The sequence below is a fragment of the Oncorhynchus gorbuscha genome, linkage group LG25, assembly GCF_021184085.1.
Source record: "Oncorhynchus gorbuscha isolate QuinsamMale2020 ecotype Even-year linkage group LG25, OgorEven_v1.0, whole genome shotgun sequence".
Classification (NCBI taxonomy): Eukaryota; Metazoa; Chordata; class Actinopteri; order Salmoniformes; family Salmonidae; genus Oncorhynchus; species Oncorhynchus gorbuscha.
In genome coordinates, this window is record NC_060197.1 from 41,222,682 (window position 1) to 41,250,317 (window position 27,636).

The 27,636-nt window shown below is 50.6% G+C and overlaps 1 protein-coding gene across 1 annotated transcript in view; it reads left to right on the forward strand.

Moving 5' to 3' along the window:
- rbpjb (recombination signal binding protein for immunoglobulin kappa J region b) overlaps positions 1 to 27,636 on the forward strand; it is a 102,693-nt gene that overhangs the window by 35,994 nt on the left and 39,063 nt on the right. The window contains exon 2 of the mRNA XM_046328943.1: positions 19,927 to 19,965. Coding sequence (XP_046184899.1) covers positions 19,927 to 19,965 — 39 coding nt within the window. The remainder of the gene's footprint in view (positions 1 to 19,926; positions 19,966 to 27,636) is intronic.

The following is a 27,636-nucleotide window of genomic DNA, read 5'->3' on the forward strand; positions in this document are numbered from 1 at the left end:
GAGATTAGAGGCCCCACTGTCATCGATGTTGTTCAACCACATTTAGGCTTTTCTGAGCCCCTCCAGTCTACCACACAGTCACAGAAATGAGCCAAGCTAGATGTCTTGTGTTGATGACTCACCATTGGTGGTTTTTCATTTGGGCAACGCGTTGTTCTGAAGAATCCGGTAGTACGACGCCATGCAGTGTGTTAGTACGTTTCTCTGCAACAGCGTCTCTACTCTCCCCTACTGACTCTGATGCGTCTGTGTGTGTTGTGTGTTTTTTAAACTTTTATCAAGGACCCTAACTTATCTTGTCAGTGTCTGTCTGCTTCCTATTGAACCTCTAAAAGCATGAGGAAGTTATTGTGCCAAACCCAGCATTGACCTTCTCGTGCCAAATCTATGTGTGTGTGTGTGTGTGTGGGGTGGTTTTTCAGAATGTCATTCAGCCTGCCATGCACTGTGAGGTAGGGCCAGGTACAGCCAGCCAGGTACAGCCAGGTACAGCCAGGTCAGTCATCACGCAGTGACACTAGTGACTTATTGACCCTGCTTTACATAAATGACTGTCATCGTCTTTTACCCTGGTGACCTTGTGCACCACTACGGATGCTTGGTGAACAGTCCACTGCTCATACACTTCCCGGTGCAGTAGATGGCAAGAAGCATTCATTCATATCCTTACTAGGTCCAGGTGGGAGTTTTGGTCGGAGGAAACGGTGGTGATCTCACTCTCACTTCCTGTTGGAAAAGAGAGAGTCAGGACTTCCTGTTGGAAAAGAGAGAGTCAGGACTTCCTGTTATTATGAAGGCCTGCGTATTTTTTTTTTATGTGGAACTACCGTTTGGCTTGATTAGTTGTGTTAAAATGGAAGTACATAGGCCTAGTGACCTGCGGTGGTGCTGCTCTCTGCTTGCCAGGACTGCTGACAGGTCCACAGACACACCGAGTCAGAATCAGGATCCTTTGGTTCTTCTGTGGGATGTTACATTGATCCCCAGCAAAGACCACATGCACTAGGTTGTTCTGCTTGGTCAATACGTTGTCCCCAGCTGTGTACATTCCAACACTTCTGTGTTTTATTTCCCTGTATATAGTCTAAAGAACATCACCACTGTCTGGCTGGGGAAGTTGTGTCTCTGTAAATGAACTCCCAAAAAGCAGAATGTACTGCAGACTGAACCAGTTGTAGTGAGGAGGCGGGAGGAAGCGAGAGAGTGATAGCGGAGCGAGAGAAACAGTTTGGACAGAGCTTCCTTTTCCTCTATTGGCCTCCTCTCTGAAGAGGTGGAAATGTCACCAACAGACCAGACATCTATTTTTTATTCTTATTTCCTTTCTTCCCCCTCTTCCTCCCTCCATTCAGTGTCCACCAGCCGGGGTTAGCCTGTTTTGCTGCACTCGTCCAGACAGAAAAATAAAAAGAGGTATTTTATGTCTGTCTCGACGTACGCTAGCTAGCGCTCTTGGGGTCGTCAAGCGTTTTGATTGACAGCTGGCTATTTTTAATCCCTGTGTGCCATTGGGCCTCTGAGGCCAGGAAGTGAACCCAGCTGGCTGAAGGACAGAAAGGCATACCTCTTTCTGAATAAAAGTGTAAATGAAGGTATGATAGCCTAGTGGTTAGAGTGTAGGGGCGGCAGGTAGCCTAGTGGTTAGAGTGTAGGGGCGGCAGGTAGCCTAGTGGTTAGAGTGTAGGGGCGGCAGGTAGCCTAGTGGTTAGAGTGTAGGGGCGGCAGGTAGCCTAGTGGTTAGAGTGTAGGGGCGGCAGGTAGCCTAGTGGTTAGAGTGTAGAGGCGGCAGGTAGCCTAGTGGTAGAGCCTAGTGGTGGTTAGAGTGGATAGAGAGGCGGCAGGTAGCTAGTGGTTAGAGTGTAGAGGCGGAGGTAGAGTGGTTAGAGTGTAGAGGCGGCAGGTAGCCTAGTGGTTAGAGTGTAGAGGCGGCAGGTAGCCTAGTGGTTAGTGGAGGTAGCCTAGTGGTTAGAGTGTAGGGGCGGCAGGTAGCCTAGTGGTTAGAGTGTAGAGGCGGCAGGTAGCCTAGTGGTTAGAGTGTAGGGCGGCAGGTAGCCTAGTGGTTAGAGTGTAGAGGCGGCAGGTAGCCTAGTGGTGGTTAGAGTGGTTAGAGCGGGGCGGCAGGTAGCCTAGTGGTGGTTAGAGTGGTTAGAGCGGGGCGGCAGGTAGCCTAGTGGTTAGAGCGTAGGGGCGGCAGGTAGCCTAGTGGTTAGAGCGTAGGGGCGGCAGGTAGCCTAGTGGTTAGAGCGTAGGGGCGGCAGGTAGCCTAGTGGTTAGAGCGTAGGGGCGGCAGGTAGCCTAGTGGTTAGAGCATTGGGTCAGTAACCAAAAGGTTGCTATATCGAATCCCCGAGTTGACAAGGTAAAAATCTGTCGTTCTGCCCCTGAACAAGGCAGTTTAACCCACTGTTCCTAGGCCGTCATTGTACATGAAAATTTGTTCATAACTTATTTGCCTATGTAAAACAGGTGTAATTTTTAAAAATAAAATTGATAGGCCAGACAGTGTACCTCCACCTCAACTTCACTAATCTAAATTGGTTTTGGACCTCTGACACGCTGAGTGTGTTCCGCCCCTTTTCTTGTTATTTTCTTAGCTGATGCTTGTGGTGGTTCACTAGGCCTATTTAAAGATTGCGCTGGAAAATCCCCCACGCAAAAAAGCGATCAAGCAAACCAATAAATGGTGTGTGTGTGTTTGTTTGCAGTCTGTACATAGAGCTGTGAAGACACGGCTGTGGTTTTTCCTGGAACTTGGTTTTCACACTAAGCGTTGCGATGGCCAGACACACCATCTCTAAGCTATGCCTCAGAGAGATAGCAATGTCATGACGTTTCCCTCTTTGGGTACAGCGAGCACCTCTCTGTCTCCTACACTCAGGCTGCTGCGACCTCAGGTCGTAAATTCCTGGTGGAGATTATCTCCTCATGGCCACAGTATAGAGAGGCGTTTCATAGAGGGAACAAAGGAATTTCTTCCACCTCACAGAACTTGAGGTCCGAACAACATTTATGTTCTGGAGAAGGAATAAAAGATCGGTGAAGAATCCAGCTACAAACTGGTCCATTTGGTACAATTTTGTGAAACTCATGGGAGACAATACGGCAACATTACCATAACGCTGTTTATATAATAGCCTCAGATATGAGGCTTGCATCTAATTGCTGTACAGGATGAATGAGGAAAGACTAAACTATTTGTGAAATTATGGGATGCTATGTAATGATGTAATGTGAGAGAATTGTATTTATAATAATATAATAATAATATATGCCATTTAGCAGACGCTTTTATCCAAAGCGACTTACAGTCATGTGTGCATACATTCTACGTATGGGTGGTCCCGGGGATCGAACCCACTACCCTGGCGTTACAAGCGCCATGCTCTACCAACTGAGCTACACAGGACTGTGTCTAGTGTCTAGTTTCTGTGTCTACTTTCACTTAAGTCACTGGCACGCCTCCATGAACACAGTTAGGACCTGGCGTCATGAGACAGCCTTTTTCTGCTCTTCCGAATAAAACCACCACCTTGAGAATTTCTCAACAGACCATGTTTCTCTCAATAACGAGAGGACAAGGTTTGCAGACCAGCTTACATTTGACGTTTGGAATGAGACTAACGTGAAAAAGAAGAATTCATTAATCAGAAGACTAATTGATCAGATATTAAAATATCTGGAAAGTTGTATTAGGAAAATTATAACTTTGTAATCTGAATATTTTCCTCAGTGCTCCGACTTCCTAGTTAATTACAGTTACATGATTAATCAGTTTAATCGCGTAATAATAATTACAGAGAGTCATTTGATAAAATAAGTCTTCAGTTTAATGATGCCGGATAAAATAAGTCTTCAGTTTAATGATTTTTAGCTTTCTTTATTAATCCAGAAAGTCAACAATTATTTCTGGTTTCTTTAACTCATTGTCTATTTCCATTCTTCTCCCTGCTTTCTCTGTCCTCTTTCTCGCCACATTCAAATATCTCCCTTGAAATTATCTCCTCTCATCTTATAGAGGCGCCCCCCCCCCTCTCCCAGGACTGGGGGGATAAGGGAGAGTAGGACACAGGGATGCAAACTAGTCACCTTTTGGCGAAATTTGTCGTTCTGTATCCAAAATAGGTGACCTATGTGATTTGTGTAGATCTGATGAGAAAAGTTTGGGTGGGGTGGCTTTGGGTGACTACTGACTGTATGACAATGAGTGATGTGCATTTGGAGCAATACTGGCTGTATCCAAGGCTCAGCCAATCAGGATGCTAAGAGCAGTCCCAGAGTAGGGCCTTACAGGATGCTAAGAGCAGTCCCAGAGCAGGGCCTTACCGGATGCTAAAAGTAAGAGCAGTCCCAGAGCAGGGCCTTACCGGATGCTAAGAGCAGTCCCAGAGCAGGGCCTTACAGGATGCTAAGAGCAGTCCCAGAGCAGGGCCTTACAGGATGCTAAGAGCAGTCCCAGAGCAGGGCCTTACAGGATGCTAAGAGCAGTCCCAGAGCAGGGCCTTACAGGATGCTAAGAGCAGTCCCAGAGCAGGGCCTTACAGGATGCTAAGAGCAGTCCCAGAGCAGGGCCTTACAGGATGCTAAGAGCAGTCCCAGAGCAGGGCCTTACAGGATGCTAAGAGCAGTCCCAGAACAGGGCCTTACAGGATGCTAAGAGCAGTCCCAGAGCAGGGCCTTACAGGATGCTAAGAGCAGTCCCAGAGCAGGGCCTTACAGGATGCTAAGAGCAGTCCCAGAGCAGGGCCTTACAGGATGCTAAGAGCAGTCCCAGAGCAGGGCCTTACCGGATGCTAAGAGCAGTCCCAGAGCAGGGCCTTACCGGATGCTAAGAGCAGTCCCAGAGCAGGGCCTTACCGGATGCTAAGAGCAGTCCCAGAGCAGGGCCTTACCGGATGCTAAGAGCAGTCCCAGAGCAGGGCCTTACCGGATGCTAAGAGCAGTCCCAGAGCAGGGCCTTACCGGATGCTAAGAGCAGTCCCAGAGCAGGGCCTTACAGGATGCTAAGAGCAGTCCCAGAGCAGGGCCTGACAGGATGCTAAGAGCAGTCCCAGAGCAGTCCCAGAGCAGGGCCTGACAGGATGCTAAGAGCAGTCCCAGAGCAGGGCCTGACAGGATGCTAAGAGCAGTCCCAGAGCAGTCCCAGAGCAGGGCCTGACAGGATGCTAAGAGCAGTCCCAGAGCAGGGCCTGACAGGATGCTAAGAGCAGTCCCAGAGCAGGGCCTGACAGGATGCTAAGAGCAGTCCCAGAGCAGGGCCTGACAGGATGCTAAGAGCAGTCCCAGAGCAGGGCCTGACAGGATGCTAAGAGCAGTCCCAGAGCAGGGCCTGACAGGATGCTAAGAGCAGTCCCAGAGCAGGGCCTTACAGGATGCTAAGAGCAGTCCCAGAGCAGGGCCTTACAGGATGCTAAGAGCAGTCCCAGAGCAGGGCCTTACAGGATGCTAAGAGCAGTCCCAGAGCAGGGCCTTACAGGATGCTAAGAGCAGTCCCAGAGCAGGGCCTTACAGGATGCTAAGAGCAGTCCCAGAGCAGGGCCTTACAGGATGCTAAGAGCAGTCCCAGAACAGGGCCTTACAGGATGCTAAGAGCAGTCCCAGAGCAGGGCCTTACAGGATGCTAAGAGCAGTCCCAGAGCAGGGCCTTACAGGATGCTAAGAGCAGTCCCAGAGCAGGGCCTTACAGGATGCTAAGAGCAGTCCCAGAGCAGGGCCTTACAGGATGCTAAGAGCAGTCCCAGAGCAGGGCCTTACCGGATGCTAAGAGCAGTCCCAGAGCAGGGCCTTACCGGATGCTAAGAGCAGTCCCAGAGCAGGGCCTTACCGGATGCTAAGAGCAGTCCCAGAGCAGGGCCTTACCGGATGCTAAGAGCAGTCCCAGAGCAGGGCCTTACCGGATGCTAAGAGCAGTCCCAGAGCAGGGCCTTACCGGATGCTAAGAGCAGTCCCAGAGCAGGGCCTTACCGGATGCTAAGAGCAGTCCCAGAGCAGGGCCTGACAGGAGTCCCAGAGCAGGGTCCCAGAGCAGTCCCAGAGCAGGGCCTGACAGGATGCTAAGAGCAGTCCCAGAGCAGTCCCAGAGCAGGGCCTGACAGGATGCTAAGAGCAGTCCCAGAGCAGGGCCTGACAGGATGCTAAGAGCAGTCCCAGAGCAGGGCCTGACAGGATGCTAAGAGCAGTCCCAGAGCAGGGCCTGACAGGATGCTAAGAGCAGTCCCAGAGCAGGGCCTGACAGGATGCTAAGAGCAGTCCCAGAGCAGGGCCTGACAGGATGCTAAGAGCAGTCCCAGAGCAGGGCCTGACAGGATGCTAAGAGCAGTCCCAGAGCAGGGCCTGACAGGATGCTAAGAGCAGTCCCAGAGCAGGGCCTGACAGGATGCTAAGAGCAGTCCCAGAGCAGGGCCTGACAGGATGCTAAGAGCAGTCCCAGAGCAGGGCCTTACAGGATGCTAAGAGCAGTCCCAGAGCAGGGCCTTACAGGATGCTAAGAGCAGTCCCAGAGCAGGGCCTTACAGGATGCTAAGAGCAGGGCCTGACCGGATGCTAAGAGCAGTCCCAGAGCAGGGCCTGACCGGATGCTAAGAGCAGTCCCAGAGCAGGGCCTGACCGGATGCTAAGAGCAGTCCCAGAGCAGGGCCTTACCGGATGCTAAGAGCAGTCCCAGAGCAGGGCCTTACAGGATGCTAAGAGCAGTCCCAGAGCAGGGCCTTACAGGATGCTAAGAGCAGTCCCAGAGCAGGGCCTTACAAGATGCTAAGAGCAGTCCCAGAGCAGGGCCTTACAGGATGCTAAGAGCAGTCCCAGAGCAGGGCCTGACAGGATGCTAAGAGCAGTCCCAGAGCAGGGCCTTACCGTATACAGAAGATACTGTAGATGGATGGCTGAAGGGGGGAGGAGTTATCCTTGGGTTCCAGGTTCAGACTGCTAATATGTCAACACTGCTAATATGTCAAGTTTCCCCCTGTGATACCTGGGCAGTGTTGTGATACATTTCCCCCTGTGACACCTGGGCAGTGTTGTGATACATTTCCCCCTGTGATACCTGGGCAGTGTTGTGATACATTTCCCCCTGTGATACCTGGGCAGTGTTGTGATACATTTCCCCCTGTGACACCTGGGCAGTGTTGTGATACATTTCCCCCTGTGACACCTGGGCAGTGTTGTGATACATTTCCCCCTGTGACACCTGGGCAGTGTTGTGATACATTTCCCCCTGTGACACCTGGGCAGTGTTGTGATACATTTCCCCCTGTGATACCTGGGCAGTGTTGTGATACATTTCCCCCTGTGACACCTGGGCAGTGTTGTGATACATTTCCCCCTGTGATACCTGGGCAGTGTTGTGATACATTTCCCCCTGTGATACCTGGGCAGTGTTGTGATACATTTCCCCCTGTGACACCTGGGCAGTGTTGTGATACATTTCCCCCTGTGCTACCTGGGCAGTGTTGTGATACATTTCCCCTGTGACACCTGGGCAGTGTTGTGATACATTTCCCCCTGTGACACCTGGGCAGTGTTGTGATAAAAGAAATAGCTTGAGAAGAAAAAGTTGTTTTGGTAGGATAGGAATGACTGTGATGTGTTCCTATGGTGTCATTGTTGTAAAATAAACGGGTCTCTTTTCTGGAATGACTATAGCTGTGACATCACATGTTTAAAGGTTGTTTTCACAGATTACTTATGTGAAATGTTTTGGGGCTCATGTTTCAAAGTTTAAGGTGAGATCACCTGGTTTAGCATTTCTCTCTCTCTCAATTCAATTTAAGGGGCTTTATTGGCATGGGAAACAAATGTTTACATTGCCAAAGCAAGTGAAATAGACAATAAACAAAAGTGAAATCATTTTTATTGTTTAACAGTAACCATTACACCACTCACAAAAGTTCCAAAAGAATAAAGCCATTTCAAATGTCATTATGTCTATATACAGTGTTGTAACAATGTGCAAGTAGTTCGTGGTGTTTCTTCTACACTGGTTGCCCTTTTCTTGTGGCAACAGGTCACAAATATTGCTGCTGTGATGGCACCTTGTGGTATTTCACCCAGTAGATATGGGAGTTTATCAAAATTGGATTTGTTTTCAAATACTTTGGATCTGTATAATCTGAGGGAAATATGTCTCTAATATGGTCATACATTTGGCAGGAAGTTAGGAATTGCATCTCAGTTTCCACCTCATTTTGTGGGCAGTGTGTACATAGCTGTCTGCCTACGGCGACCTTTCACTCGCTCTCTCCCCCTCTATTTCTTTCTCTTCTCCCTCTCTCTTCTCCCTCTCTGTTCTCCCCTCTCTGTTCTCCCCTCTCTCTTCTCCCTCATCTCTCATTTTCTCTCCCTTCTCTCTCATCTCACCCCCTCTCCCTCTTCTCCCTCATCTCTCCCTCATCTCTCCTTTTCTCTCTCTCTCTTTCTCTCTCTCTTTCCCCTCTCTTCTCCCTCTCCTACTCCCTCATCTCCTTTATCTCTCTCTCTCTCCTCTCTCTCTCTCCATCTCTCCATCTCTCTCTCTCTCTCTCTCCCTCATCTCTCCCTTCTCTCTTCTCTCTCTTCTCCCTCATCTCTCCCTCATCTCTCCCTCTCTCTCTTCTCCCTCATCTCTCCCTCATCTCTCCCTCCTCTCTCTCTCTTCTCTCTCTTCTCTCTCTTCTCTCTCTTCTCCCTCTTCTCCCTCTTCTCCCTCTTCTCCCTCTTCTCCCTCATCTCTCCTTTTCTCGCTCTCTCTTTCCCCTCTCTTCTCCCTCTCCCTCTCCCTCATCTCCTTTCTCTCTCTCTCCCCCTCTCTCTTCTCCCTCTCTCTTCTCCCTCATCTCTCCCTCCTCACTCTCTTCTCCCTCCTCTCCCTCTCTCCTCCCTCATCTCTCCCTTCTCTCTCCCTCTCTCTCATCTCTCTCCCTTTCTCTCTTCTCCATCATCTCTCCCTTCTCTCTCTTCTCCCTCCTCTCTCCCTCCTCTCTCTCTCTTCTCCCTCCTCTCTCCCTCATCTCTCCCTCTCTCTCTTCTCCCTCTCTCTCTTCTCCCTCTCTCTCTTCTCCCTCTCTCTCTTCTCCCTCTCTCTCTTCTCCCTCTCTCTCTTCTCCCTCTCTCTCTTCTCCCTCTCTCTCTTCTCCCTCTCTCTCTTCTCCCTCTCTCTCTTCTCCCTCTCTCTCTTCTCCCTCTCTCTCTTCTCCCTCTCTCTCTTCTCCCTCTCTCTCTTCTCCCTCTCTCTCTTCTCCCTCTCTCTCTTCTCCCTCTCTCTCTTCTCCCTCTCTCTCTTCTCCCTCTCTCTCTTCTCTCTCTCTTCTCTCTCTCTCTTCTCCCTCTCTCTCTTCTCCCTCTCTCTTCTCCCTCATCTCTCCCTCCTCTCTCCCTCTCTCTCTTCTCCATCATCTCTCCCTCTCTCTTCTCCATCATCTCTCCCTTCTCTCCTCCCTCTCTCTTCTCCCTCATCTCTCCCTTCTCTCTCCCTCTCTCTCCCTCATCTCTCCCATCTCTCCCCCCTCTCTCTTCTCCCTCATCTCTCCCTTCTCTCTCCCTCTCTCCCTCTCTCCTCCATCATCTCTCCCTTCTCTCTCCATCCCTCTCTCTTCTCCCTCATCTCTCCATTCTCTCTCTTCTCCCTCATCTCTCCATTCTCTCTCTTCTCCATCATCTCTCCCCTCTCTCTTCCCTCCTCTCTCCCTCTCTCCCTCTCCTCTCTTCTCTCTCTCTCTCTTCTCCCTCCTCTCTCTCTTCTCCCTCCTCTCTCTCTTCTCCCTCCTCTCTCTCTTCTCCCTCCCTCTCTTCTCCTCCTCTCTCTCTTCTCTCCTCTCTCCTCTCTCTCTTCTCCCTCCTCTCTCTCTCTCCCTCCTCTCTCTCTTCTCCCTCCTCTCTCTCTTCTCCCTCTCTCTCTTCTCCCTCTCTCTCTCTTCTCCTCCTCTCTCTCTTCTCCCTTCTCTCCCTCTCTCTTCTCCATCATCTCTCCATCTCTGTCTTCTCCCTTCTCTTCCTCTCTCCCTCATTCTCCCTTTCTCTTCTCCCTCATCTCTCCCTCTCTCTCCCCTCTCTTCTCCCTCATCTCTCATTCTCTCTCCCTCTCTCTCTTCTCCCTCATCTCTCCTCTTCTCTCTCCTCTCTCTCTTCTCCCTCATCTCTCCATTCTCTCTCCTCTCTCTTCTCCCTCATCTCTCCCTCTCTCCTCCCTCCCTTCTCTCTCTCTCTTCTCCCTCTCTCTTCCCTCTCTCCCTCTCTCCTCCCTCATCTCTCCCTTCTCTCTCCCTCTCTCTCTTCTCCCTCATCTCTCCCTTCTCTCTCCCTCTCTCTTCTCCATCATCTCTCTTCTCTCTCTCTCCCTCATCTCTCCCTCCTCTCCCCCTCTCTCTTCTCCATTCTCTCTCCCTCTCTCTTCTCCATCATCTCTCCCCCTCTCTCTTCTCTTCTCTCTCCCTCTTTCTCTTCCCTCGCTCTCTCTCCCTCCCTCATCTCTCCCTCTCTCTTCTTCTCTCTCCATTCTCTCTCTTCTCTCTCATCTCTCTCTCTTCTCCCTCATCTCTCCATTCTCTCTCCCTCTCTCTCTTCTCCCTCATCTCTCCATTCTCTCTTCTCCCACCTCTCTCCCTCATCTCTCCATTCTCTCTCTCCTCTCTCTCATCTCCCCTTTCTCTCCCTCCTCATCTCTCTTCTCTCTCCTCCCTCTCTCTCTCTCTTCTCCCTCCTCTCTCCCTTCTCTCTCTTCTCTCTCATCTCTCTCTCTTCTCCCTCATCTCTCCCTCCCTCTCTCTCTTCTCCCTCATCTCTCCCTTCTCTCTCTCCCTCTCTCTTCTCCATCATCTCTCCCTCCTCTCTCTCTTCTCCCTCATCTCTCCCTCCTCCTCCCTCATCTCTCTTCTCCATCTCTCTCTCTCCTCCCTTTCTCTCTTCTCCCTCATCTCTCCCTCTCTGTCTTCTCCCTCTCTCTCTTCTCCCTCATCTCTCCCTCCTCTCTCCCTCTCTCTTCTCCATCATCTCTCCCTTCTCTGTCTTCTCCCTCATCTCTTCTCTCTCCTCCCTCATCTCTCCCTTCTCTCTCCCTCTCTCTCTTCTCCCTCATCTCTCCATTCTCTCTCCCTCTCTCTTCTCCATCATCTCTCCCTTCTCTCTCTTCTCCATCATCTCTCCCTTCTCTCTCTTCTCCCTCATCTCTCCCTCTCCCCCCCTCTCTCTTCTCCCTCATCTCTCCCTTCTCTCTCCCTCTCTCTCTTCTCCCTCATCTCTCCCTTCTCTCTCCCTCTCTCTCTTCTCCCTCATCTCTCCCTTCTCTCTCCCTCTTTCTCTTCTCCCTCGCTCTCCCTCTTTCTCTCTCCCTCGCTCTCTTCTCCCTCATCTCTCTCTCTTCTCCCTCCTCTCTCCCTCTCTCTTCTCCCTCATCTCTCCCTTCTCTCGCCCTCTCTCTCTTCTCTCTCATCTCTCTCTCTTCTCCCTTTCTCTTCTCCCTCTCTTCTCCCTCATCTCTCCCTTCTCTCGCCCTCTCTCTCTTCTCCATCATCTCTCCCCCTCTCTTCTCCCTTCTCTCTCCCTCTTTCTCTCTCCCTCGCTCTCTTCTCCCTCCTCTCTCCCTCTCTCTCTTCTCTCTCATCTCTCTCTCTTCTCCCTCATCTCTCCCTTCTCTCGCCCTCTCTCTCTTCTCCCTCATCTCTCCCTTCTCTCTCCCTCTCTCTCTTCTCCCTCCTCTCTCCCTCTCTCCTCCCTCATCTCTCCCTTTTCTCTCTTCTCCCTCATCTCTCCCTCTCTCTCTTCTCCCTCTCTCTCTTCTCCCTCATCTCTCCCTCCTCTCTCCCTCTCTCCTCCCTCATCTCTCCCTTTCTCTCTTCTCCCTCATCTCTCCCTCTCTCTCTCTCCATCTCTCTCTTCTCCCTCATCTCTCCCTCCTCTCTCCCTCTCTCTCTTCTCCCTCATCTCTCCATTCTCTCTCCCTCTCTCTTCTCCCTCATCTCTCCCTTCTCTCTCTTCTCCATCATCTCTCCCTTCTCTCTCTCTCTTCTCCATCATCTCTCCCTTCTCTCTCTCTCTTCTCCCTCATCTCTCTCTTCTCCCTCATCTCTCCCTTCTCTCTCTCTCTCTCTTCTCCCTCATCTCTCCCTCTCTCTCTCTCTCTCTTCTCCCTCATCTCTCCCTTCTCTCTCTCTCTCTTCTCCCTCATCTCTCCCCTCTTCTCTCTCTCTCTCTTCTCCCTCATCTCTCCCCCTTCTCTCTCTCTCTCTTCTCCCTCATCTCTCCCTTCTCTCTCTCTCTCTTCTCCCTCATCTCTCCCTTCTCTCTCTCTCTTCTCCCTCATCTCTCCCTTCTCTCTCTCTCTCTTCTCCCTCATCTCTCCCTTCTCTCTCTCTCTCTTCTCCCTCATCTCTCCCTTCTCTCTCTCTCTCTTCTCTCATCTCTCCCTCTCTCTCTCTCCTTCTCATCATCTCCCTTCTCTCTCTCTCTCTTCTCCCTCATCTCTCCTTCTCTCTCTCTCTCTTCTCCCTCATCTCTCCCTTCTCTCTCTCTCTCTTCTCCCTCATCTCTCCCTTCTCTCTCTCTCTCTTCTCCCTCATCTCTCCCTTCTCTCTCTCTCTCTTCTCCCTCATCTCTCCCTTCTCTCTCTCTCTCTTCTCCCTCATCTCTCCCTTCTCTCTCTCTCTCTCTTCTCCCTCATCTCTCCCTTCTCCTCTCTCTCTTCTCCCTCATCTCTCCCTTCTCTCTCTCTCTCTCTTCTCCCTCATCTCTCCCTTCTCTCTCTCTCTCTTCTCCCTCATCTCTCCCTTCTCTCTCTCTCTCTTCTCCCTCATCTCTCCCACCTCTCTCCCTCTCTCCTCCCTCATCTCTCCCTTCTCTCTCCCTCTCTCTCATCTCTCTCCCTTTCTCTCTTCTCCCTCATCTCTCCCTTCTCTCTCTTCTCTCTCATCTCTCTCTCTTCTCCCTCCTCTCTCCCTTCTCTCTCTTCTCTCTCATCTCTCTCTCTTCTCCCTCATCTCTCCCTCCTCTCTCTCTTCTCCCTCATCTCTCCCTTCTCTCTCCCTCCTCTCTCTCTTCTCCCTCATCTCTCCCTCCTCTCTCTCTTCTCCCTCCTCTCTCCCTCTCTCCTCCCTCATCTCTCCCTTCTCTCTCCCTCTCTCTCATCTCTCTCCCTTTCTCTCTTCTCCCTCATCTCTCCCTCTCTGTCTTCTCCCTCTCTCTCTTCTCCCTCATCTCTCCCTCCTCTCTCCCTCTCTCTTCTCCATCATCTCTCCCTTCTCTGTCTTCTCCCTCATCTCTTCCTCTCTCTCCCTCTCTCTCCCTCTCTCTCCTCATCTCTCTCTTCTCCCTCTCTCTCCATCTCTCTCCCTCTCTCTTCTCCATCATCTCTCCCTTCTCTCTCTTCTCCTCATCTCTCCATTCTCTCTCTTCTCCCTCATCTCTCCCTTCCCCCTCTCTCTTCTCCCTCATCTCTCCCTTCTCTCTCCTCTCTCTTCTCATCTCTCCTTCTCCTCCCTCTCTCTTCTCCCCTCTCTCTCTCTTTCTCTTCTCTCTTCTCCTCTCTCTCTCTCTTCTCCCTCATCTCTCTCTCTTCTCCCTCCTCTCTCTCTCTCTTCTCCCTCATCTCTCTTCTCTCTCCTCTCTCTCTTCTCTCATCTCTCCCTTCTCTCTCCCTCTTTCTCTTCTCCCTCCTTTCTCTCTCTCTTCTCCCTCATCTCTCTCTCTTCTCCCTCCTCTCCCCTCTCTCTTCTCCCTCATCTCTCCCTTCTCTCTCCCTCTCTCTCTTCTCTCTCATCTCTCTCTTCTCCCTCTCTCTTCTCCCTCTCTTCTCCCTCATCTCTCCCTTCTCTCGCCCTCTCTCTCTTCTCCATCATCTCTCCCCCTCTCTCTTCTCCCTTCTCTCTCCCTCTTTCTCTCTCCCTCGCTCTCTTCTCCCTCCTCTCTCCCTCTCTCTCTTCTCTCTCATCTCTCTCTCTTCTCCCTCATCTCTCCCTTCTCTCGCCCTCTCTCTCTTCTCCCTCATCTCTCCCTTCTCTCTCCCTCTCTCTCTTCTCCCTCCTCTCTCCCTCTCTCCTCCCTCATCTCTCCCTTTCTCTCTTCTCCCTCATCTCTCCCTCTCTCTCTTCTCCCTCTCTCTCTTCTCCCTCATCTCTCCCTCTCTCTCCCTCTCTCTCTTCTCCCTCATCTCTCCATTCTCTCTCTCTCTCTTCTCCCTCATCTCTCCCTTCTCTCTCTCTCTCTTCTCCCTCATCTCTCCCTCCTCTCTCCCTCTCTCTCTTCTCCCTCATCTCTCCCTCATCTCTCCCTTCTCTCTCTTCTCCATCATCTCTCCCTTCTCTCTCTCTCTTCTCCATCATCTCTCCCTTCTCTCTCTTCTCCCTCATCTCTCCCTTCTCTCTCTCTCTCTTCTCCCTCATCTCTCCCTTCTCTCTCTCTCTCCTCCCTCATCTCTCCCTTCTCTCTCTCTCTCTTCTCCCTCATCTCTCCCTTCTCTCTCTCTCTCTTCTCCCTCATCTCTCCCTCTCTCTCTCTCTCTTCTCCCTCATCTCTCCCTTTCTCTCTCTCTTCTCCCTCATCTCTCCCTTCTCCTCTCTCTCTTCTCCCTCATCTCTCCCTTCTCTCTCTCTTCTCCCTCATCTCTCCCTTCTCTCTCTCTCTCTTCTCCCTCATCTCTCCCTTCTCTCTCTCTCTTCTCCATCATCTCTCCCTTCTCTCTCTCTCTTCTCCCTCATCTCTCCCTTCTCTCTCTCTCTTCTCCCTCATCTCTCCCTTCTCTCTCTCTCTCTTCTCCCTCATCTCTCCCTTCTCTCTCTCTCTCTTCTCCCTCATCTCTCCCTTCTCTCTCTCTCTCTTCTCCCTCATCTCTCCCTTCTCTCTCTCTCTCTTCTCCCTCATCTCTCCCTTCTCTCTCTCTCTCTTCTCCCTCATCTCTCCCTTCTCTCTCTCTCTCTTCTCCCTCATCTCTCCCTTCTCTCTCTCTCTCTTCTCCCTCATCTCTCCCTTCTCTCTCTCTCTCTTCTCCCTCATCTCTCCCTTCTCCCTCTCTCTTCTCCCTCATCTCTCCCTTCTCTCTCTCTCTCTTCCCTCATCTCTCCTTCTCTCTCTCTCTCTTCTCCCTCATCTCTCCCACCTCTCTCCCTCTCTCCTCCCTCATCTCTCTCCCTCTCTCTCTCTCTCATCTCTCTCCCTTTCTCTCTTCTCCCTCATCTCTCCCTTCTCTCTCTTCTCTCTCATCTCTCTCTCTTCTCCCTCCTCTCTCCCTTCTCTCTCTTCTCTCTCATCTCTCTCTCTTCTCCCTCATCTCTCCCTCCTCTCTCTCTTCTCCCTCATCTCTCCCTTCTCTCTCCCTCCTCTCTCTCTTCTCCCTCATCTCTCCCTCCTCTCTCTCTTCTCCCTTCTCTCTCCCTCTCTCTCATCTCTCTCCCTTTCTCTCTTCTCCCTCATCTCTCCCTCTCTGTCTTCTCCCTCTCTCTCTTCTCCCTCATCTCTCCCTCCTCTCTCCCTCTCTCTTCTCCATCATCTCTCCCTTCTCTGTCTTCTCCCTCATCTCTTCCTCTCTCCTCCCTCATCTCTCCCTTCTCTCTCCCTCTCTCTCTTCTCCCTCATCTCTCCATTCTCTCTCCCTCTCTCTTCTCCATCATCTCTCCCTTCTCTCTCTTCTCCATCATCTCTCCCTTCTCTCTCTTCTCCCTCATCTCTCCCTCTCCCCCCCTCTCTCTTCTCCCTCATCTCTCCCTTCTCTCTCCCTCTCTCTCTTCTCCCTCATCTCTCCCTTCTCTCTCCCCTCTCTCTTCTCCCTCATCTCTCCCTTCTCTCTCCCTCTTTCTCTTCTCCCTCGCTCTCCCTCTTTCTCTCTCCCTCGCTCTCTTCTCCCTCATCTCTCTCTCTTCTCCCTCCTCTCTCCTTCTCTCTTCTCCCTCATCTCTCCCTTCTCTCGCCTCTCTCTCTTCTCTCTCATCTCTCTCTCTTCTCCCTCTCTCTTCTCCCTCTCTTCTCCCTCATCTCTCCCTTCTCTCGCCCTCTCTCTCTTCTCCATCATCTCTCCCCTCTCTCTTCTCCCTTCTCTCCCCTCTTTCTCTCTCCCTCGCTCTCTTCTCCCTCCTCTCTCCCTCTCTCTCTTCTCTCTCATCTCTCTCTTCTCCCTCATCTCTCCCTTCTCTCGCCCTCTCTCTCTTCTCCCTCATCTCTCCCTTCTCTCTCCCTCTCTCTCTTCTCCCTCCTCTCTCCCTCTCTCCTCCCTCATCTCTCCCTTTCTCTCTTCTCCCTCATCTCTCCCTCTCTCTCTCTCTCTTCTCCCTCATCTCTCCCTTCTCTCTCTCTCTCTTCTCCCTCATCTCTCCCTTCTCTCTCTCTCTCTTCTCCCTCATCTCTCCCTTCTCTCTCTCTCTCTTCTCCCTCATCTCTCCCTTCTCTCTCCCTCTCTCCCTCTCTCCTCCATCATCTCTCCCTTCTCTCTCCATTCTCTCTCTTCTCCCTCATCTCTCCATTCTCTCTCTTCTCCCTCATCTCTCCATTCTCTCTCTTCTCCATCATCTCTCCCCCTCTCTTCTCCCTCCTCTCTCCCTCTCTCCCTCCTCTCTCTCTTCTCCCTCCTCTCTCTCTTCTCCCTCCTCTCTCTCTTCTCCCTCCTCTCTCTCTTCTCCCTCCTCTCTCTCTTCTCCCTCCTCTCTCTCTTCTCCCTCCTCTCTCTCTTCTCCCTCCTCTCTCTCTTCTCCCTCCTCTCTCTCTTCTCCCTCCTCTCTCTCTTCTCCCTCCTCTCTCTCTTCTCCCTCCTCTCTCTCTTCTCCCTCCTCTCTCTCTTCTCCCTCTCTCTCTCTTCTCCCTCCTCTCTCTCTTCTCCCTCCTCTCTCTCTTCTCCCTCCTCTCTCTCTTCTCCCTCTCTCTCTCTTCTCCCTCCTCTCTCTCTTCTCCCTCCTCTCTCTCTCTCTCTTCTCCCTCCTCTCTCTCTCTCTCTTCTCCCTCCTCTCTCCCTTCTCTGTCTTCTCCCTCATCTCTTCCTCTCTCCTCCCTCATCTCTCCCTCCTCTCTCCCTCTCTCTTCTCCCTCATCTCTCCATTCTCTCTCCTCTCTCTCTTCTCCCTCATCTCTCCATTCTCTCTCCTCTCTCTTCTCCCTCATCTCTCCCTTCTCTCCTCCCTCCCTTCTCTCTCCCTCTCTCTCTTCTCCCTCATCTCTCCCTTCTCTCTCCCCTCTCTCCTCCCTCATCTCTCCCTTCTCTCTCCCTCTCTCTCTTCTCCCTCATCTCTCCCTTCTCTCTCCCTCTCTCTTCTCCATCATCTCTCCCTTCTCTCTCTTCTCCCTCATCTCTCCCTCCTCTCCCCCTCTCTCTTCTCCATTCTCTCTCCCTCTCTCTTCTCCATCATCTCTCCCCCTCTCTCTTCTCCCTTCTCTCTCCCTCTTTCTCTCTCCCTCGCTCTCTTCTCCCTCCTTTCTCCCTCCTCTCTCCCTCTCTCTCTTCTCCCTCATCTCTCCATTCTCTCTCCCTCTCTCTTCTCCATCATCTCTCCCTTCTCTCTCTTCTCCATCATCTCTCCCTTCTCTCTCTTCTCCCTCATCTCTCCCTCTCCCCCCCTCTCTCTTCTCCCTCATCTCTCCCTTCTCTCTCCCTCTCTCTCTTCTCCCTCATCTCTCCCTTCTCTCTCCCTCTCTCTCTTCTCCCTCATCTCTCCCTTCTCTCTCCCCCTCTCTCTTCTCCCTTCTCTCTCCCTCTTTCTCTCTCCCTCGCTCTCTTCTCCCTCATCTCTCTCTCTTCTCCCTCCTCTCTCCCTCTCTCTTCTCCCTCATCTCTCCCTTCTCTCGCCCTCTCTCTCTTCTCTCTCATCTCTCTCTCTTCTCCCTCTCTCTTCTCCCTCTCTTCTCCCTCATCTCTCCCTTCTCTCGCCCTCTCTCTCTTCTCCATCATCTCTCCCCCTCTCTCTTCTCCCTTCTCTCTCCCTCTTTCTCTCTCCCTCGCTCTCTTCTCCCTCCTCTCTCCCTCTCTCTCTTCTCTCTCATCTCTCTCTCTTCTCCCTCATCTCTCCCTTCTCTCGCCCTCTCTCTCTTCTCCCTCATCTCTCCCTTCTCTCTCCCTCTCTCTCTTCTCCCTCCTCTCTCCCTCTCTCCTCCCTCATCTCTCCCTTTCTCTCTTCTCCCTCATCTCTCCCTCTCTCTCTTCTCCCTCTCTCTCTTCTCCCTCTCTCTCTTCTCCCTCATCTCTCCCTCCTCTCTCCCTCTCTCTCTTCTCCCTCATCTCTCCATTCTCTCTCCCTCTCTCTTCTCCATCATCTCTCCCTTCTCTCGCCCTCTCTCTCTTCTCCATCATCTCTCCCCCTCTCTCTTCTCCCTTCTCTCTCCCTCTTTCTCTCTCCCTCGCTCTCTTCTCCCTCTCTCTCTCCCTCTCTCTCTTCTCTCATCTCTCTCTCTTCTCCCTCATCTCTCCCTTCTCTCGCCCTCTCTCTCTTCTCCCTCATCTCTCCCTTCTCTCTCCCTCTCTCTCTTCTCCCTCCTCTCTCCCTCTCTCCTCCCTCATCTCTCCCTTTCTCTCTTCTCCCTCATATCTCCCTCTCTCTCTTCTCCCTCTCTCTCTTCTCCCTCATCTCTCCCTCCTCTCTCCCTCTCTCTCTTCTCCCTCATCTCTCCATTCTCTCTCCCTCTCTCTTCTCCATCATCTCTCCCTTCTCTCTCTTCTCCATCATCTCTCCCTTCTCTCTCTCTCTTCTCCATCATCTCTCCCTTCTCTCTCTCTCTTCTCCATCATCTCTCCCTTCTCTCTCTCTCTCTCTTCTCCCTCATCTCTCCCTTCTCTCTCTCTCTCTCTTCTCCCTCATCTCTCCCTTCTCTCTCTCTCTCTCTTCTCCCTCATCTCTCCCTTCTCTCTCTCTCTCTCTTCTCCCTCATCTCTCCCTTCTCTCTCTCTCTCTCTTCTCCCTCATCTCTCCCCTCTCTCTCTCTCTCCTCATCTCTCCTTCTCTCTCTCTCTCTTCTCCCTCATCTCTCCCTTCTCTCTCTCTCTCTTCTCCCTCATCTCTCCCTTCTCTCTCTCTCTCTTCTCCCTCATCTCTCCCTTCTCTCTCTCTCTCTCCCTCATCTCTCCCTTCTCTCTCCCTTCTCCCTCTCTCTCCCTCTCTCTCTTCTCTTCCTCATCTCTCCCTTCTCTCTCTCTCTCTTCTCCCTCATCTCTCCCTTCTCTCTCTCTCTCTTCTCCCTCATCTCTCCCTTCTCTCTCTCTCTCTTCTCCCTCATCTCTCCCTTCTCTCTCTCTCTCTTCTCCCTCATCTCTCCCTTCTCTCTCTCTCTCTTCTCCCTCATCTCTCCCTTCTCTCTCTCTCTCTTCTCCCTCATCTCTCCCTTCTCTCTCTCTCTCTTCTCCCTCATCTCTCCCTTCTCTCTCTCTCTCTTCTCCCTCATCTCTCCCTTCTCTCTCTCTCTCTTCTCCCTCATCTCTCCCTTCTCTCTCTCTCTCTTCTCCCTCATCTCTCCCTTCTCTCTCTCTCTCTTCTCCCTCATCTCTCCCTTCTCTCTCTCTCTCTTCTCCCTCATCCCTCCCATCTCTCTCTCTTCTCCCTCTCTCTCCCTTCTCTTCTCCCTCATCTCTCCCTTTCTCTCTCTCTCTTCTCCCTCATCTCTCTCTTCTCTCTCTCTCTCTTCTCCCTCATCTCTCCCTTCTCTCTCTCTCTCTTCTCCCTCATCTCTCCCTTCTCTCTCTCTCTCTTCTCCCTCATCTCTCCCTTCTCTCTCCCTCTCTCTCTTCTCCCTTCTCTCTCCCTCCTCTCTCCCTTCTCTCTCTTCTCCCTCATCTTTCCCTTCTCTCTCCCTCCTCTCTCCCTTCTCTCTCTTTCTCTGTGTTAAGGTGTCCGTCCTCGCCACCTGTCTGTGTTTGGCCACTGTGTCACATGGTCTCATGCTGCTGCAGCCGCCTCTCTGTCTCTCTCTGTGTCTGTAACCAGGTGTGCTTTCTCGTCTCCTACCGTGTGTGTGTGTGTGTTTAGCTGTGTACTCAAGTTTTGGTCTCTTTCTCTGCAGGAAGTTTGGGGAGCGCCCTCAACCACAGCGCCTAACAAGGTGAGTACACACACACACACACACACACACACACACACACACACACACACACACACACACACACACACACACACACACACACACACACACACACACACACACACACACACACACACACACACACACACACACACACACACACATTTCAGTATGCTTGTTTTATTCACAGACAGTTCAACAGGGCTTGTTATGATTAGGGGAGAGATGAGGCCAGGAGACTGGTCTCAGCAGTGTTAGGTCTGTGGGTCCTTTGGTCAGTCAGCCTGGAGAGATGAGGCCAGGAGACTGGTCTCAGCAGTGTTAGGTCTGTGGGTCCTTTGGTCAGTCAGCCTGGAGAGATGAGGCCAGGAGACTGGTCTCAGCAGTGTTAGGTCTGTGGGTCCTTTGGTCAGTCAGCCTGGAGAGATGAGGCCAGGAGACTGGTCTCAGCAGTGTTAGGTCTGTGGGTCCTTTGGTCAGTCAGCCTGGAGAGATGAGGCCAGGAGACTGGTCTCAGCAGTGTTAGGTCTGTGGGTCCTTTGGTCAGTCAGCCTGGAGAGAGAGAGGGGAGGATATTTGTGTGTGTGCCTGTCAAATCAGATTTTATTGGTCACAGACACGTGGTAAGCAGATGTTATTGTGAGTGTAGCAAAATTATTTTGCTTCTAGATCCGACAGTGTAGCAATATCTAACAGGTAATATTTAAAAATTCCACAACAAAATCTAATATCTAACACAATCTCCAACCAAATCTGATATCTCTCTGTGTGTACCAATGCGTGCCGCTCCAAGGGGGAAATGAGCATTCTCTAGAACATACAAGCGTTGTTTTGGAGGGGGCCCTGGGCTCTCCCCCTCTGCATTCACCGAACATTTGTTACCGACGATTGGGAGAAAGACACTGTGGTGAGTTTAGAGATGTTGTCTATGAAAGATGTGTGTGTGTGTGCGCGGCTGTGTGTGTGTGTGTGCGCGGCTGTGTGTGTGTGTGTGCGCGGCTGTGTTTTTGTGTGTGCGGCTGTGTCTGTGTTGCGGTTACCCCATAGCGTGCCCCTGTTGATTTTAGTTTGGCAGTGACGGGGGCAGCTAAAAGCCAGGATCCTCCGGGAGCTGCTAAGTCTCGGGTCCTTCAGGGCCCCACTGTCAGCCAGGCTATTCCACTGTTCAGCTGATACAAAACACACTGTAGACTGCTTGAAATGCCGCCTGGCTTTGTTGCAGGGGAAACTTCAGAGACACTTGAGACTCATTCTGAAAATGAAAATCTATAATATATGCTGAGAGATCGGACTCAATTTTACACTCACCTGTAGGCTAAATGAATGTAGGCTGTATTTATTGTCATGTGATTGTAATGAACTAGAATGTGCCTGACGTCACAAATTTAAGTTGACATGGGGGGGGGGTGTTCAGTTTCCTCTGACAGTCAATTCTCAGCCCATTGTGCCTTAATGACATGCTGACTGACGTGACTGTTGATGTTTTCATTTAACCCATGGGTCCTGGGTTGAGGACGCGTGTTATGTCCCCTTTGTGATCCAAAGGGACTCGAGGACTGTGTGTGTGTGTGTGTGTGTGTGTGTGTGTGTGTGTGTGTGTGTGTGTGTGTGTGTGTGTGTGTGTGTGTGTGTGTGTGTGTGTGTGTGTGTGTGTGTGTGTGACCCTCCCTGTCCTAGCCAGCTGCTGGTTTTTATTGTTTTATTTAACTAGGGCAAGTCAGTTAAGAACACATTTTTATTTACAATGATGGCCTAACCCGGACAACGCTGGGGGGGGGATTCCACTCTATTCTGGTGTAGCTAGACACTGTGACAGATTCCACTCTGCTCTGCCTTATCTGTAGCCAGGCTTAACTCTACACATGCAGACACATCATTACTGACCCCCACTTTGCCCTTTTGTCTCTGTCTATCTGTCTGTCAATCTCTCTGCCAGTGGCACACAAAGCTATACCACTATCCTGTAGCTTTCTGTTGTATACCGCTAGCCTGTAGCTTTCTGTTGTATACCGCTAGCCTGTAGCTTTCTGTTGTATACCACTAGCCTGTAGCTTTCTGTTGTATACCACTAGCCTGTAGCTTTCTGTTGTATACCACTAGCCTGTAGCTTTCTGTTGTATACCACTAGCCTGTAGCTTTCTGTTGTATACCACTAGCCTGTAGCTTTCTGTTGTATACCACTAGCCTGTAGCTTTCTGTTGTATACCACTAGCCTGTAGCTTTCTGTTGTATACCACTAGCCTGTAGCTTTCTGTTGTATACCACTAGCCTATTGCTTTCTGTTGTATACCACTAGCCTATAGCTTTCTGTTGTATACCACTAGCCTGTAGCTTTCTGTTGTATACCACTAGCCTGTAGCTTTCTGTTGTATACCACTAGCCTGTAGCTTTCTGTTGTATACCGCTAGCCTGTAGCTTTCTGTTGTATACCGCTAGCCTGTAGCTTTCTGTTGTATACCGCTAGCCTGTAGCTTTCTGTTGTATACCGCTAGCCTGTAGCTTTCTGTTGTATACCGCTAGCCTGTAGCTTTCTGTTGTATACCGCTAGCCTGTAGCTTTCTGTTGTATACCGCTAGCCTGTAGCTTTCTGTTGTATACCGCTAGCCTGTAGCTTTCTGTTGTATACCGCTAGCCTGTAGCTTTCTGTTGTATACCGCTAGCCTGTAGCTTTCTGTTGTATACCGCTAGCCTGTAGCTTTCTGTTGTATACCGCTAGCCTGTAGCTTTCTGTTGTATACCGCTAGCCTGTAGCTTTCTGTTGTATACCGCTAGCCTGTAGCTTTCTGTTGTATACCGCTAGCCTGTAGCTTTCTGTTGTATACCGCTAGCCTGTAGCTTTCTGTTGTATACCGCTAGCCTGTAGCGTTCTGTTGTCATTTAGCTTGTCCCCTTTGCTTGGTGTGTCCATGTGACTCTTGGCTTGTTTGAACATCATTTTACGTTTACATTTTAGTCAGTTAGCAGACGCTGTTATTCAGAGCGACTAACCGTAAGTACTGTTAGTGAGTGCATACATTTTCGTTCTGGTCCCCCGTGGGAATCAAACCGACAACCCTGGCGTTGCAAGCACTATGCTCTACCAACATGTTTTCATTGCATGTTTAGTTTTTCTGTCCAGTATTGACTTGTGTAGTGTTGATCTGTCCGGCATTTTCCTATTCAGTTTTGGTTGTGATGTGCTCTGTAGCATCTCTTGTGTGGTTGCGTACCTCGCATCTCCTTGCATGTCTCTTTTGTTTTTGTGTTGTGTGTTCTGGTTATCTCTTGTTGCGTGTGTTTTGTTGCATGGCTGTTGTAGTGTGCTGTGCGTGTCGGCGGTGCGTGTCGGCTGTGCGTGTGGTGGTGAAATGCCACTTTCAAATCGGATGACTTGGGTCCAGGTCCTAAGATGGTATGCAATTAAGGTCACAGTTATGAAAACTTAGAACACTAAAGAGGCTTTTCTACTGACTCTGAAAAACACCAAAACAAAGATGCCCAGTGTCCCTGCTCATCTGCGTGAATGTGACTTAGACATGCTGCAAGGAGGCATGAGGACTGTAGATGTGGCCCAAAAAATAAATTGCAATGTCCGTACTGTGAGACGCCTAGGACAGTGCTACAGGGGGACAGGACGGACAACTGATCGTCCTCGCAGTGGCAGACCACGTGTAACAACACCTTCACAGGATCAGTACATCTGAACATCACACCTGCGGGACAGGTACAGGATGGCAACAACAACTTCCCGAGTTACACCAGGAACGGACAATCTCTCCATCAGTGCTCAGACTGTCCGCAAGAGGCTGAGAGAGGCTGGACTGAGGGCTTGTAGGCCTGTTGTAAGGCAGGTCCTCACCAGACATCACCAGCAACAACGTCGCCTATGGGCACAAACCCACCGTCGTTGGACCAGACAGGACTGGCAAAAAGTGCTCTTCACTGACGAGTCGCGGTTTTGTCTCACCAGTGGTGATGGTCGGATTTGCATTTATCGTTGAAGGAATGAGCGTTTCACCAAGGCCTGTACTCTGGAGCGGGATCAATTTGGAGGTGGAGGGTCTGTCATGGTTTGGGGCGATGTGTCACAGGATCATCGGACTGAGCTTGTTGTCATTGCAGGCAATCTCAACAGTGTGCGTTACAGGGAAGACATCCTCCTCCCTCGTGGTACCCTTCCTGCAGGCTCTACCTGACATGACCCTTGAGCATGACAATGCCACCAGCCATACTGCTCATTCTGTGCGTGATTCCCTGCAGGACAGGAATGTCAGTGTTCTGCCATGTCAGTGTTCTGCCATGGAGACGCCATGGCCAGCGAAGAGCCTGGATCTCAATCCAATTGAGCATGTCTGGGATCTGTTGGATCGGAGGGTGAGGGCCATTCCCCCCCCCCCCCCAGAAAAGAACTGGGAACTTGCAGGTGCCTTGGTGGAAGAGTGGGGTAACATCTCACAGCAGGAACTGGCAAATCTGGTGCAGTCCATGAGCAGGAGATGCACTGCAGTACTTAATGCAGCTGGTGGCCACACCAGATACTGACTGTTACTTTTGATTTGGATCCCCCCCTTTGTTCAGGGACACGTTATTCCATTTCTGTTAGTCACGTATCTGTGGAACTTGTTCAGTTTTACGTCTCAGTTGTTCATAGAAATATTTACACGTGTTAAGTTTGCTGAAAATGAACGCAGTTGACAGTGAGAGGATGTTTCTTAGCCGATAGAAAGTCATTGAATAATAGATTATACAGATGGTAACCAAGTGTCTGTCCTAAATCTGAGATTTTTATACATTTTTAACACCCTTTTATTTTTTAGGCACAAACTACTTCTATATATACATTACTTCTATTCATATATATTTTTTTAACTGGTACCTGGCTACTTTCAGACGAGTCTTGATGCTTTTGGTGTCCCTGAGCAAAACAACTGACAGGTGCGTTTGTTAACTATTCAGACCCCTCCCCCTTTTCCATGTTTTATTACATTACAGCCTTCTTCTAAAATGGATTAAATATATATTATATTTTTTCTCGATCTACACACTATCGTATAATGACAAACTGAGAACAGGTTTTTAGAAATGTTTACAAATTTATTAAAAACAGATACCTTATTTACATAAGTATTCAGAACCTTTGCTATAATATAATAATAATATGAGACTCGAAATTGAGCTCTGGTGCATCCTGTTTCCATCGATCATCCTTGAGATGTTTCTACAACTTGATTGGAGTCCACCTGTGGTACATTCAATTGATTGGACATGATTTGGAAAGGCACACACCTGCCTATATAAGGTCTCACAGTAAGCCAATCAGGCCTTTTATGGTGGAGTGGCCAGACTGAAGGCCAGACAGCCCACTTGGAGTTTTCCAAAAGTCACCTAAAGAACCCTAAAACCATGAGAAACAATCTCTGGTCTGATGAAACCAAGATTGAACTCTTTGGCTTGAATGCCAAGCGTAACGTCTGGAGGAAACCTGGCACCATCCCTACCGTTAAGCATGTTATGATGCTGTGGGAATGTATTTCAGTGGCAGGGACTGGGAGACCTAGTCAGGTTCGAGGGTAAAATCAACGGAGCGAAGTACAGAGAGATCCTTGATGGAAAGCTGCTCCAGAGGACTCAGGACCTCAGACTGGGGCGAATGTTCCCCTTCCAACAGGACAACGACTCAAAGCACACAGCCAAGACAATGCAGGAGTGGCTTCTGGACAAGTCTCTGAATGTCCTTGAGTGGCCCAGCCAGAGCCCGGAGTGTCCTGAAAACAGCTGTGCAGCGACGCTCCCCATCCAACCTGACAGAGCATGAGAGGATATGCAGAGAAGAATGGGAGAAACTCCCCAAATACAGGTGTGGCAAACTTGAAGCGTCACACGCAGGAAAACTCACTGCCAAATGTGACTCACTGCCAAATGTGACTCACTGCCAAATGTGACTCACTGCCAAATGTGACTCACTGCCAAATGTGCTTTAACAAAATAGAGTAAAGGCTCTGAATACTTATGAGATTTTTGGAGTGGGAGGGGGAGGGAGTGGAGGGGAGGGAGGGAGTGGGAGGGAGGGGGGGGTGGGAGTGGGAGGGGAGGGGGTGGGAGTGGGAGGGAGGGGGAGGGGGGGGGGGAGGGGGGGGGGAGGGGGGGAGGGAGTGGGGGGGAGGGGGAGGGAGGGAGGGGGTGGGAGGGGAGGGGGGAGGGAGTGGGGGGGGAGGGAGGGGGAGGGAGTGGGAGGGGAGGGGGGGGGGGGGGGGGGGAGGGAGGAGGGGGTGGGAGTGGGAGGGGGAGGGAGGGGAGGGGGAGGGGTGGGGGGGGGAGGGGGGGGGGAGGGGGGGAGGGAGGGGGGGGGGAGTGGGAGGGGGAGGGGAGGGAGGGGAGGGAGTGAATATTATTTTTGACAATATATTGCAATATTCTTTTTTGCACTAGTTTGCTGAACCTCCACCGAAACCTGTATTTTCTTTCTTCATAGCTTGTTCTCCATCTTTTAAAAATGATTTCCATGACTGATGAAAACTGGTCTTCTCATGGCTCATCTCATCTCTGGTTCTTGTGCAGCAGACATACATACGATGAGCAATATGTTTGGAAAAACGAATTGTAATAAAATCACATTATCAAATCTCAATACATATAGAATCGTGAGAATCTCAATATATATCGTATCTGCAACTAAGTTTTGCGATAATATCGTGTCATAAGGTCCCTGGCAATTCCCAGCTCTACAATCAACCAGTGCTTGTGAGGTGTAAAAAACAAAGAGGCTATTTTCTACTCTAGATGCTGCAGCTCACTCTTTTCTCTCTTTCTTTCTTTCGTTCTTTCTTGGTTAGCTCTGAGGCCATCTCCGCCAGTCAGCTCTGATCCAACAACAAATAGGGTAGTTTACATCCAGTCATCCACAGGGCAGCAGCCATATTTGTGAAGTGGCAACAACACACTGGTGTGTCTTAACCCACGCACTTCCTTAAAAGTCTCATCTTTAGGGTGGAATCTGGTACTTTCATTTCCCTGCTCCGACAACACAAAGCTACAAACACAACGGACCAACGAGAAAAACAAACCACAAAATGCCTTCGCCAATATGACAGCTCAGGTTATTTATTTTATTTTTTCCCCCTTCTAGAAGTTGTTACTTAGGCACAGATCCAGGATGAGCCTAGCCACCACGTATCCAAATAGTGATCATTAGGCAGGGAAGTGCAAAACTGTCCTCAGACCAGTGTCTAGGGGTCACGTTAATACCGCATCGCTTTTCCACCTTAGTCTGATGTCTGTGTGTGTGTGTGTGTGTGTGTGTGTGTGTGTGTGTGTGTGTGTGTGTGTGTGTGTGTGTGTGTGTGTGTGTGTGTGTGTGTGTGTGTGTGTGCACGCCCAGTGCCATGCCAAAACAACCTGTAGAAATATCAGTGGAGATCACTGTAGCGTCAGATGACTACAGGCACCGCAGAGTGGTGTCCGTCAGCTGACTACAGGCACCGCAGAGTGGTGTCCGTCAGATGACTACAGGCACCGCAGAGCCTCACAACAGGAAGGTCACAATCATGATCAGTGATGTCCTAGGACACCCTGTGAGCATAACATGACCGTGTTCTGGGCTGAGCGAGTGTGTTCCCCTGTAATCTGTGTGTGTGTGTGTGTGTGTGTGTGTGTGTGTGTGTGTGTGTGTGTGTGTGTGTGTGTGTGTGTGTGTGTGTGTGTGTGTGTGTGTGT